Source organism: Excalfactoria chinensis, chromosome 6 (genome assembly GCF_039878825.1).
Source record: "Excalfactoria chinensis isolate bCotChi1 chromosome 6, bCotChi1.hap2, whole genome shotgun sequence".
Taxonomy (NCBI): Eukaryota; Metazoa; Chordata; class Aves; order Galliformes; family Phasianidae; genus Excalfactoria; species Excalfactoria chinensis.
The window spans coordinates 16,810,794-16,823,110 of record NC_092830.1 but is presented as its reverse complement, the minus strand read 5'-3'; the positions used below and the strand labels follow the sequence as shown (position 1 = coordinate 16,823,110).

General features: G+C 33.9%; 1 protein-coding gene across 40 annotated transcripts in view; it reads right to left on the bottom strand.

Moving 5' to 3' along the window:
* KCNMA1 (potassium calcium-activated channel subfamily M alpha 1) overlaps positions 1-12,317 on the bottom strand; it is a 403,732-nt gene that overhangs the window by 282,584 nt on the left and 108,831 nt on the right. For all 40 annotated transcript variants that reach the window (XM_072340339.1, XM_072340340.1, XM_072340330.1 and 37 more), the window contains one exon: positions 2,447-2,611. In XM_072340339.1, the coding sequence (XP_072196440.1) occupies positions 2,447-2,611 (165 nt within the window). The remainder of the gene's footprint in view (positions 1-2,446; positions 2,612-12,317) is intronic.

Here is a 12,317-nt window from a genome sequence, read left to right as displayed (position 1 = left end):
GAAGCACTCCCACATAACTAGCAGTGAGAGACAATGACTTTAAAATGCTCGAATATTGAAACAGGCTGCCAGGAAAGTAGTGGAATCACTGTCTTTGGAGGTGTTCAATAAATGTGTAGATGTGGCACTGAGAGTGATGTTTTAGTGAGCATAATGATGATGTGTTGACAGCTGGACTAGGTGATCTTAGTGGCCTGTTCCAATCTTCATGATACTTCCAAAACCCACCCTTCAGATGAAGCTGAGTGCTATAAATATTCCTTCACGTACAAATGAAATGTCAAGCATAGAATTTAAGTTCTTAAAGCAGTAATGAATGCGTAGATTAACTTTAATTTAAAATCTCACAGTTCAAAAACATTCTATAATTTCTTTATCTATCGATTTCTAATACAATTTAGATTCTGTAGTACTGTAAAGCCACTAGCTTATTCTCCAACAGAAAAAAATAATCCACACAGTGAATTAGAAATATAATAGCCAGTAGGAACAGACTGTGTTAAGTTAGTGGAAGTTCATGAGTAAGTAATAGTCTTTTCAAACAATATTTGATAAATATATTAGCTTGACTTAGCAATATGATATATCTACAAATAACATGAATACTCTCTTTAGCACAAACATTCTTTGAAGCAGTTTATCTTCAGCACATATAACCACAATGTAAATTTTAAGTGAAATGCTAATATTCATTTTGAAAATGGTCTTCTAAAAACTAAATCCTATTAATTCACGTCCTGAAACTGGTGTGTTAAAATAAATATCACTCATTTTCTCAACTAACCAAAATTAACTAGTAAGTCCTATAGTCTGCAACTTGTTTCTCAGCTGCTTAGCTGTATTGATAAGTGCACAGTAGCTGCTGGACATGTGAGAAGAATTTAGATACATACTCTCACAGCAGTAATCTGCTCAACAGCTATTCAGCTGACAGGAGAGAAAAAAAAAAAAAAAAAAAAAAAAAAAAAGAAAAAGAAAAGAAAAGGAAATAAACAAGTACCTTTTAAAATTCCGTGGTAAATTGTAAGTATGTTACCCAAAAATAAATAGGCACAATCAAATGGAATTGAACAAGTTCTCACATCGTCTTAAATAAAAATATAAAGCAATGTGTTTCATATTTTATGTTTTGGCCCCAACAGTTGCTTTGTATTTGTGCTCACTTCACTAAAAACAACACTGCCTCATTTCAGAATGCATAGCCAGCAGCAAAAGACTGGTTTTGCATGATCTAACCATAGTACTTGAACTTCTAAAAGAAGCTGGTCTTTAAGACTTGCTATTTTTAATTATGAAGATGTCAGAAAAACATGTGAATGATCAATATGCTGCTTCTCATAATATGATCAACATATATATGATAACATAAGCAAATCAACAGAATGTACTTTGTTAGGAAAAAATAATAAAAATAATGTAATTGCGCAACTAATAATACAATAGCCACTAAGCCACTTAAACTTTTCAGTGCAAAGGACTTGATTAGAATTAGCAGTTTATTTCCTGTCTTATACTTTCCTTCCCACCACTAAAAAAATACTTAATAGGAAAGATCTGACTGGAAGTACAGTATCTCTTAAAAATGTAACCATGGACACAAATTCTGTATTCATTTTAACCCAACCTAGCTAAAGAACCTCTGGGATTACACGAATTTTAAATGGGATTTAAAACACTTCAGCTGTTTGTAAGTACTTGCTTTCTATCAACAGAAAATTACACATGAGACATCTTACACTCCTGTGAATTCCACAGAAAACTCTTTCAATTCGGTATGATTTGACAAGGCTATAAAATAATTATATTCAAATAAAGTGAAAACCTGTTAGCTTTTACCAGAACTTTAAATTACAAGTCATCGCTATATCTGACACTGTTTGATACATAACTGCTTCATAATAAAAATATTTGTTAAGATCATAGAAGAAGAGATCAGGAGAACATGAAATCATTTCTTTTTTTTAGATGTATCGCAAATCCCACTGCATGTCCAGTTCAAGCATGTCTCAGATTTACAGTTCTGACTGCTATCTTTGCACTTATTTTCCAAATTGGCTTCTGTTTTTGCTAACAAAATGGAATTTTTCTAATTTCCTAAAGAAAATTTCCAAACAAAATAAGCCTATGGTTTTGTGATATAATATGAATATGAAATTACTAAGCTTAGTCTTCAGAGCTCAGAATCATGGTGTCAGAACACCAAAACAGATTGAGGCAAGGGTGGATCACTCTGAAGCTATGGTAGAAAGGACAACTTTTTACTTGTTGTCTTTGCTTACCTTCACAGTGGGAATTAGTCTGCTATTTTACTTCTAAGAAAAAAAACTGGTCTTGACTCAGTGATGCTGCAACAAATCAACCACAAGTCCTCCACTAATGCTGGGACAGAGTGTTTTATAACAAATGATCTTTAAGATACGGGAACAGAAAATCATGGAAAACTTACAAGTACTCTGCCAGTTAGTGTCTGGGCAGATATCATGACTCCTGCCCAGTCTTTCACAGAGGTCATCCATCCCACTTCTGCTGCCACATTCTCCTCTTTTTCGTCTGTTGGTTTGCAGGCCCCATCTGCCTGTGTATCTCCACCACCATTGATCTTCTGGGCCTCCTGCAAAATAAGGATTTGGGTTTGTTAATGTTTAACAGTTTGACAAAGTTAATATAGAGTTAATGCTAGAAAATGCTATGAGCAGTCTTGTGAACAAAACAATCCTGCTGGATTCCTGCTACATGAAATTAAGCAACCCCTTAGCCATGCCTCCCCATAGGCAGCTATTCAGTAAGGTGCCTGACTAACAGATAACGTTCTTCATTACCTTAAACTCTGAAGGAATACATCTGGCATCAAATATGTTCTACACTACTTACTTACATGCAGTATATCAACAAGACTAAGTATATGGTTACAGAGCTACACGTAAAAGAATTTAAGACATGTAATGAAGGACTGTTTGACCTATTAGTTCAAAACAATGCATACTAAGTGTGAACATGAAATACATACAATTTTAAACTGCTATCATTACTATTAATTACCTGGGTAAGCCTTCACTAAGAAGCATTATGTAACAAGACAATAATACACCACAGAAAATCTGCAGGGAGCTGCCATGCTATCATTGAACCAGTGTTTCAATGAAAGTGTGTAATACATCACAGTGAGTGGCTCTCATAGAATAGATAGCTAGAAATTAAAAAAGGAGCCTCAGCTGCACTAAGCTGACTGATGAGTCACACACATTGGAATTCAGATCAGTCTCTTCACAAATGCTGCAGCAAGGATGTAAATGCCTGCTATGTGCTATAGTCATGGATGCTGCACAAAGGGGAAAAAAAAAATAAAAATCAAGGGAAATGACAGAAAAAGCCCATTTAGATTGTACAGCATTTTAAAACAGATCATATGCAAATATCAAACTGTGCCATGAGCATGCTTTTGGTGACTGCATAATACTAAGGACTTCCTAAATACTTGACAAGTTACATTACACAAGAAAAGCATAGGGCAGGCAGCAAAATTCCATGCTAAGGTAATACTGAGCACTTGAACTGCACACAGATATATATTAGTGTTTCAAGGACTCAGCACATACCAACATCTTGAAAAATCTTGCTTATAGATCATTCTCCTATAGGCCACTAAGAAGCAAAAATATTGTCATTAACCCTACTGGGGGACTCCTGTTATAAAAGAAAAGATGTTTGATACTGGTTGAGTGATTATTACTGTAGAAGGAATACCACACATATTGGGGTCATAATTTGCAGCTGTGAGATGAACTTGAGAACACAGATGGATATAAGCATAGTGGCATTTCTTGAAAGCAGTAGTGAACTAATAAAGCAGTTACACTGAATCTGTCAAAGGGCAGTGGAACAACACTAAAAATGTAACATGGAGACCAATAGTTCTTGTAGAATCTCAGTTTTGCATCATAATTTTCTAGACAGATTCTTGCCTGGTACTCTCCTACTGAAAATATAGGCTCTGTCTTCTTACTAGCAATGAGCATGATATGGTCATATTGTTTATAACAAGTTATTCACAGTTACAAGAGTAATTCAGTTCTTTCTAATCAAATAGACAGATAGAAGATAAAAACTACTCTGTATTTGCATAGCTGGACCTCATTCTTTGATAAATACTGATACAATGAATGAGATGCTTTGCACTCAGCATTGAAGAAAACATACCACATTACTCAGTTATAAAGAACAGCCTACAGAAATGTGCTCATTGCTTAGACAGAATATTAGAATAAAATAAAAGTAGAATATTGATGTTTAGTCAATATTCAAGTCCCTGATCCCTCCTCCAAGGCCTCCCCATCCTATCCATGTCCCAGAAGCCCGTTTCATCACAGATGAGGGCCTTCAGCTCCCCACAGCCCTAACAAGCCATGAGCACCATCCAGCAGAGCCCATTACCATGGTCATCCCATAACTGTCCTTCATCACCGGAGTTGATCCCAACCCGCACAATCATGGGCTGACATCTTGAGCAGTACCTGGACATCAGGGGCAGCTCCTTGCTAACCTGTCTGGGGCAGATCTGGCTGCCAGCCTGAGTGGGTCACAGCCATACAGCAGCCAGGATAACATGGATTTGTTAAAAATTACACATGCTCCATACTACTTAGTTCTCTCTTCCCACCAGTTTATCTGTTTTTTGTAGCTGTTAGATCTTGTATTTCAGACTGTAAATTTTTCACATCAGATTTTACTTCACTACCCTCCTCTGTGAAGCACGTGGGCCCCAGCTGGCTGCACACTAGCATACACTGAACATGCTGATACTGGGTATTGATGCAGTTTTCATAATGCGAGACATGCAATTAGCTCTTCTTCTTTGATAAGAAACAGAGACAGTAATTTGGTGCCTAAATTAGTCAGCCATGAAATCAGAGGCAGAACAAGGGTGAAACTACAGATTTTCTTTTTTTTCCTCCTAGCATTCCTATTTAAAATCACAGGCAAACACACCTTGCTGAAAAAAATCCCTAATTAAGAATTCTGTTCTAGAAAGTCAAAGAACCACAGGAAATTAAATAAAAATGTCTGAATAGAAAAAAACATTTTATGGCAGTGAAATTTAAAATATTAAGGTTGGAAAACACTACTGTTGCTTATGTCTCTTACCCACAACCTTCTTGTCAATGTATCAAATAATGTACAAGACATAATAATTCATAAGAACATAAAAATAATATTTCCTAACACTTTATGAAACTAAATAAGTTACTTTGTTAAAGGAGAAAGGTAACTTATATTTTCAATACATTCTTATTCTCTAAAGATCTTTTCAGAGTTACGTTGACTTTCGGTTGTCAACGGAACACAGTAATACGATGTGAAAATTCTATGCAAAATACGATTATCTGAAGATAATTAAGTCTGTAGCACTGGGGCAGCTGTACTTATGAACTTATACTACTTATTTTGCCTCCTTTAAAACCTCCTCCACCCACTGCTTCTTAATTAACATATTCAAACAATCTTACACTGCTAAGTATCCTTTGGAGAAGAGTCTCATGACCAATTACATATCAAGCCTAACTCCTGCCATCATTGTAGCTATGACTAATATTCAAGCAAATTATTATCACGTAATAATCATATTTAGTCGGGATGTTTTCATATTTTTCTTCTCCATGGATTACTTAAATGCCAATTAAATATTAAGGAATGTTTATTCCCAAATCATTATGCAATTTTGCAGAAATCACTAAGGGAAACTAGAAGGCCACTTTCATTTACAGTGTGTATAAATCAGTCCTGCTATTAATTGCACAGCCCTGTCCTACTGCCATTTCTTCACCTCAAAGCATTAACTAACCAGCATTGCAATATGAAAAAAAAGGTGTTTAACAATTACCTGACAGTGATGGTAATTGTTTAATTATTTACAGGCTCAGTAGCTACAAGTAAGACAACACTATCTTTATGCAGTCTGCTTACCTGTTGTTTCACAAAGAGCTCATTATTTTAGTTACTTGATGTTAGGCACATCCAGGTAGATAAAGTGAGAAGTATATTTTATTATATATCTTTCCTGAATGTAGTGACAAAATCGAACATGCATGATGAGGAAGGGAGGGGAATGCAGGAAGCAGTACTCACAGTTCTAGCAGTGGTTTGACACGGTCTTGGATTAGAAACTTCAATGTTTTGTCTTACATTTTCAATAACATTTGTTTAGATTAAACAATAAATGGGATGCCTAAACACAGCTATTCTAAATAAGCAGACTTTAAAAAGAGAAAAGCACTCATGAAAGTTTTTCATTTCTAAAAATGTAGTTCTGCCTGCTTTACTATCTCTCTAGGATATCTGAACAAAACCAGAACTACACAGAAACTCCATTCAAATTAGAGCTGCATAAAATATAATCAGAAAAAAATTATGAAAACTTAAGCATCGACTTCTTGTTTCTCAGAAACCCTGAAGACATAGGGAGTATGTTAAGAACACTTTGAGCCTGGTAAGCTCTCTGAAGTGTTCGTATAGAAAGAATTTTGATAATTTGTCAAAATATGTTAGAAAACATAGGAGGCAGGGAAGTAATGTGAGTAAAAATAACTGAGTTAAAATGTGATGAAGCAAAAGTCTTGATTACCTAAAATTTATCTAGTATGACTACAATATAAAACTCATGAAGTATCACTGTAATGGGAATACTGAGTCATGCCTGCATCACACACATTGAAGCAGTATGGTCAATTAAGCAGATACTTAAAAACAACAATTGCATGGCCTTAAACAGATTATCTTGCCATAGTGATAGCTTAAAACAGGGGTCTAAAAGGACCAAATATTATGCTCTGTTCTCAGCAGCTGGATAACATACTGTACATGTCAAAACACAAGGTACCACAACTGAACACTATACCACAACAGATGTTCTCAATCCGTTATAGTTACCATCTATAATTTTCATTCTAAGTAGTTAGTAAAATCCAATTCATTTGGTATAAGTAAGTAAATAAATAAATAAGCAGTTCACCTGTTCTACTGCAGCTTATCCAACACAGGAATGCAAAATATTTTTACCAAAATAAAGCAGATAAGAAGGTGAGAAATAAATAGCAAATAGCTGTAGGGAGATGTACAAATCTCCTCAGAAACAGTGAGTCTTGGAGGAATGAGAAAGCAAAGGCTAAAGTAACAAAACACCAGATAATTGAAACTCTCCATAAAATGGCCTATCCACAGTACTTCTTAGAACATAAGGTTTGTAGTCAATATTGGGTTGCACTGACGTCAGCTATCATACTGTAGCTACAGCTTGGCTAATATAAAAGGATTAATTATTGATATCCAGAAAAAAAACATTATTCCTTTCACTGAATAAAAGGCAACAGAATGATCTGTGGAAAACATGACTGATGAGGTAGCCAAGCATTTTTATCTCATAAAATATTCACTAGCTGTGTAACCCTGGATTTTGCAAATTTGTCAGGATAAGAAAAAGTAAGTCCTAAATAGATTCAAAAACTTATTAGCTTAAGACTAACTGTTATGCTCTTTTCATTCTTTCAGACATTCTTTTCTAGTCCTTAGTTATAACCAGAGCCTCACCTTCTTTGCTGACCAAAAACTCCCTTACTGTGAAAGCTCTAGGTTGCAAGGCCAAATGTTTTCTTTTTCCAGTGACAAGCTTCCTTGTTGCATTAGAACATACTTTCAATAAACCTGACATATTTTTTCTGTGTCCTTCATATTTCCAATATGTGTCATCTGTTTAAAATCTTCATTGTTTTGACTGAAAAAAATTGCTGTGGTAGAGGAATTAATGTTTGACCTGAGAGGCAAAGGAAACTACTTGAGTAAAATGCAGCATTCCAGCCATGATCCATAGCGTAACATAATGTCAAATGATGGATTCCTGAGTATAATTCTCACATCATAACAAAATACAGCAGAGACCTACATTATCTGAAATTTTAAGTACAAAAACACCTAGTTAAACATCATATGGCCTTCTAATAACAGTTTTTTTAAATATTTATAAAATAATGAAAGAGACTGAAAGGAGAGCACAATTCTTACAGCTGAGAATCTAGGATACAAAGACAGTCCAAACTTCTATGCATTTAAATGAACAACCTGAGAGGTTTTTAAGAACTTATTGTGTTTAGTATAAATTAGCAAAGTTTTACAGATATTGACTACAAGTTCAGAAGCTTGTTTGATGAGTTTCATTTCTATTTACTCTTAAAAACAAATCTACTAGCTTCCCTTTGTTATTTCTGGTTCTATAATCAGGCCATTTGTTACAAAATCTACATAATAATTTACTGTCTGCAATAAACAAACAAACAAACCAGACAAGTCAGTGATGTAGAAGTTAGAAGTATCCAGTGAAAGTACTTAAGTTCTCAAAATAACATCCACCCACTACTCAAAAATTTATTTTCATTTTCTGTAATCTACAGGCCATTCCTTATTAATTTCCTGTAAGGAGACTGCATTATAATCACATTAAAATATTCCCTAAAGACCCTGTTCAATTATAAAGTAGCAAGGAAAAGGGCAAAACAAGCATTTCATTTTATTAATGGGGACAAAGCTTAAATCAAAGACACATTATCATAGAAATAGGTGCATTAAGCAGATCAGATACGTACTATGTAAGACAGAGGAGTTGTGTTAAACAATCCGTTTCATAATTCAAGCATTACATTGCTATAAATTGTTCAGAAAGTGTATTTTATAAAGAACTTCAGAGTAGCCATGCTGGATTACCAGCATTTAATATGACAGATACTAAATTTGTAAAAATATATGAAGTAATGTCAAAAGCTGCTGAATTATCAAACTCATAAAATGGAATTGGTTGCTTAATTGAAAATCATAAAGTAGAGAAAAAAACATGTACATATTTTCTTTTACATCTTCCTATTTTGTTTTCTCTCTAATAGAAGCCAAATCAAACACACTTGCTAATAAGTGATACAGGATATCATCCCTAAATGCACTCTGACAAATTATTCACACCCCACTGACTGTTTAATACAAGAGAAACTTCTTTCTGCAAGAGATGCTAGAATATTTTATGTATCAATAATTAATAATAATAATAATTATTAATAATAATAATTTGTTACAAGCAGTAGAAAAAAAAAAACACTTACTGTCTTCATACATAACTAATTTTTCTGACACAATATTCACTGCAAAACAAAAGTCTGGAAGCACTATCTGAATATGAGGGAAAAAAAGACATAATCAAGAAAAAATGACCTTAATCTTTTATCTTAATTATAGGATATAACTATATAAAATGTCATAAAATTTTGTCATTCTGGTTAACATTAATATCCAACTCAAAAAAAAAAAAAAAAAAAAATGTTTCAATCACCCCTTCCTATTCATTCTTATTAAAACTACTGTCAAGGGAAGAATTTTCCTAATTTTAAGACAAATCACTAAAGACTATTCTTCTTTATATGATGCAAATTATGAAAGAATGTAAATGGTAAAAGCTGAAATAATGAAATTGCTGAAAAGCCCCTTCTGTACCAGGAATGTTCATAACTGGGATAGATCATTAAAAAGTAGAGTAGATCATTAAAAAGCTCCAGTGGTAGAAGTTTTATTTTATTAACAGATATATGTAAATTCAACATATAAAACAAGATGTCTAATTGCTTTGTGAGTGAAATTAAATTCTCAGTATCTTTCCAGTTGCATGCTTTTCTCCATCCTGCACAAGAAAGCTTTTATCTATTAGCAAACAGTATGCTTTCTTTCAAGATATTGATTTTGCAATACTTTTTTTCTGGAACAAGAAGTATAAGAGAGAAAGAGATGCCAGTCTGGATTGTAGAAGGTAATTCTTTCCACCTCACCTTTTCTCTTTCCAAAGTCAAAGTCAGAAACAGTACAGTTAATGGTATGTTCCAATAGAGTAATTTTCAAAGAGCTCAGCTGCTGTGTATTACTGAAGATGAGAAAACTAGAGCACCTAGCACTAGTAACTCTTTAACACCCCTTTCTGATAACCAAAAATCACAGACTGGATGGGTCAAAGAAAGGCACTGCACAGCTTTAGGAACAGTTGCTAACCACAAGGCATTGGAACTATTCCAAAGCTGGTATCTTGGCCCTGGTACAACAGACTCAACTTCTCATTTTCATGAACAAGAGAACCCCTAGAAGAATCGTTCACAGAAATCTTAGGTACTCATTTCATTCAAAGCAAATGTTTGCATGTGGGAGGAAAGGCCATGAACAAACGCTGCTTCTATTATACAAATAGGACATATTGTTTGTGAGTATAAGCAGCTTTCCTTGTGTCAAATAAACTCTATTTGTATTCACATTTTTATAGAGACATTATAGTCTCTTTTTCAAGATTTTTCAAGAGGTTTTAAAGCAAACAGGATTAAAAAGAAAAAAGAAAAACAAAAATAACTGTGAAATTTATATTTGCAAGTATTTGGTATTACCATTAAACACATAGATCAATGCTGATTTGAAGAATACAAAGAAATATAACATTACTTTGTAAATTGGCCAAAACAGTCACCTCTAAGGACTTTTTTTGATACAGAAGTATTAATACTATACGGTTATTACATTAAAATTACAAAGGAGGTGAAAATAAACCAAAAGCAGTTCTATAGGATGGAAAACCATATCTAAGCCTTTGCTGACATAGGAAATTGAGATCAAGCATGCAGCACATGAAGAGCAGAAAGTCAGTCAACAAGTAAGTAAAAATATTTAATACTACACAGCAGTTCTCACCTCAAAGATTATAGTGTATAATACTGTACTCAAACTGGAAGAACTTTATGGGAGCGAGACAGAACACATAAACAAACTGTCAGGAAACTGGAGGAAAGGTACAGAGCTGTAATTCTCAAAAATGTTAAAAATGGAGATTTAGTTGTAAAGCTGCAATTTAAATGATTACTTTGAATTAAGTAAGCGTTTTGCCCTAGAGGACCAGCCACCTCAGACTAAGAAATGTACAAGTGTCTTTACTTAATCAAGTAGCTATGACCTCATTCATTAAACTGCTATGGAAACTATTTTTGTGCAATCTTAAACTCATGACTTCATTTCCAAAAAAAAAAAAAAAACTAAATGGACAAAAGTTTTTAAACCTGCAAGAACAATAATTTATTCTCATTCATCAATTTCTTTTAGGTAAAAGATAGTATTTCTTTCACCTTCTAGACAGTAAATATCAGCATCAAAATTTTCTGAACAGAAGTATAAGCCAGGAATAATAACAATCACTGCAGTAGCTGCTACAGAAATGACCAAAGTCCCCACTTATTACATCTAAAATTCTAAAACTAGAAACAAGGTAAAGTGCAACACAAGTCTCTGTTAAAATTAATTGACTTACTGTTTTGTAGTGGTAGATTAAATTTTCATATGTAATACTGTTCTCACCTTTGGACATGCACTGGAGAACTGGTTAAACTCTAAACGTAAGATGATTGCTGGTTGGAGTTTCCACCTAGGATCCTCCCTAGTACTTGAAAACTTTAGGGACTTTCCTTCCAGCATTTCAATCAACAACCATTAGCAGGAACATGGCAAAAATAAACGATTCCAAGAACTGAATCTTAAAGAAAAAGCAGTATTATAAGGTATATAAAAAAACCTCAGGTTTTATAAAACAAGAAAACAAGGATGCATTGCGTCATGGTTCTATGATTTTGTTATTGGAATTTCACATCATGACGTCATGAAAAGCATGAGTAGTTAAAGAGCTAATATTCATTAAGAACACAGTCTGTGTTGCATTTCAAACTCAATTACACTTAATTTTGGCTTCAAAAAGATTAAATGTAAAACATAATAGATTCAGACCAACCTGAATGTTCAGATCTTAAAAAAATAATAATATAATAGGATATTTTTGCCCAGTACTGTAAAGGGGCCTAAAAATCTTCTCTGAATTAAAACCAAATTTCTGGCTTTAGATAGTTTGCACATCCCAATTACCATCAGTTTAAACAATTAATTTTAACGCTACTTTGTAAAAGACTGGAAAATCTTGTGGCAAGCATTTCAGCCTCTGTAATTTTTCAACCATTGCTAACAAGCTATTAGAATAGGTACCATTAAATATTAAATAGGTACCAGAAAGGCTTATATTTAAGTTTTCTTGCTTATACAAGGCTGAACTTGTCTGTAGCAAACCCTGGAGATGAGGCTTCATCTCCATACATGTAGTTACAGGTCTTTTTCTCAGAATCAACAGGAATAGTCCCTACATGAGTAGCAGAGAGCAGGAGAGGGTCTTGACAGGCAGGTGTTTTCAGCTCCTGATTCTGCAGTGTTTAGTTTCA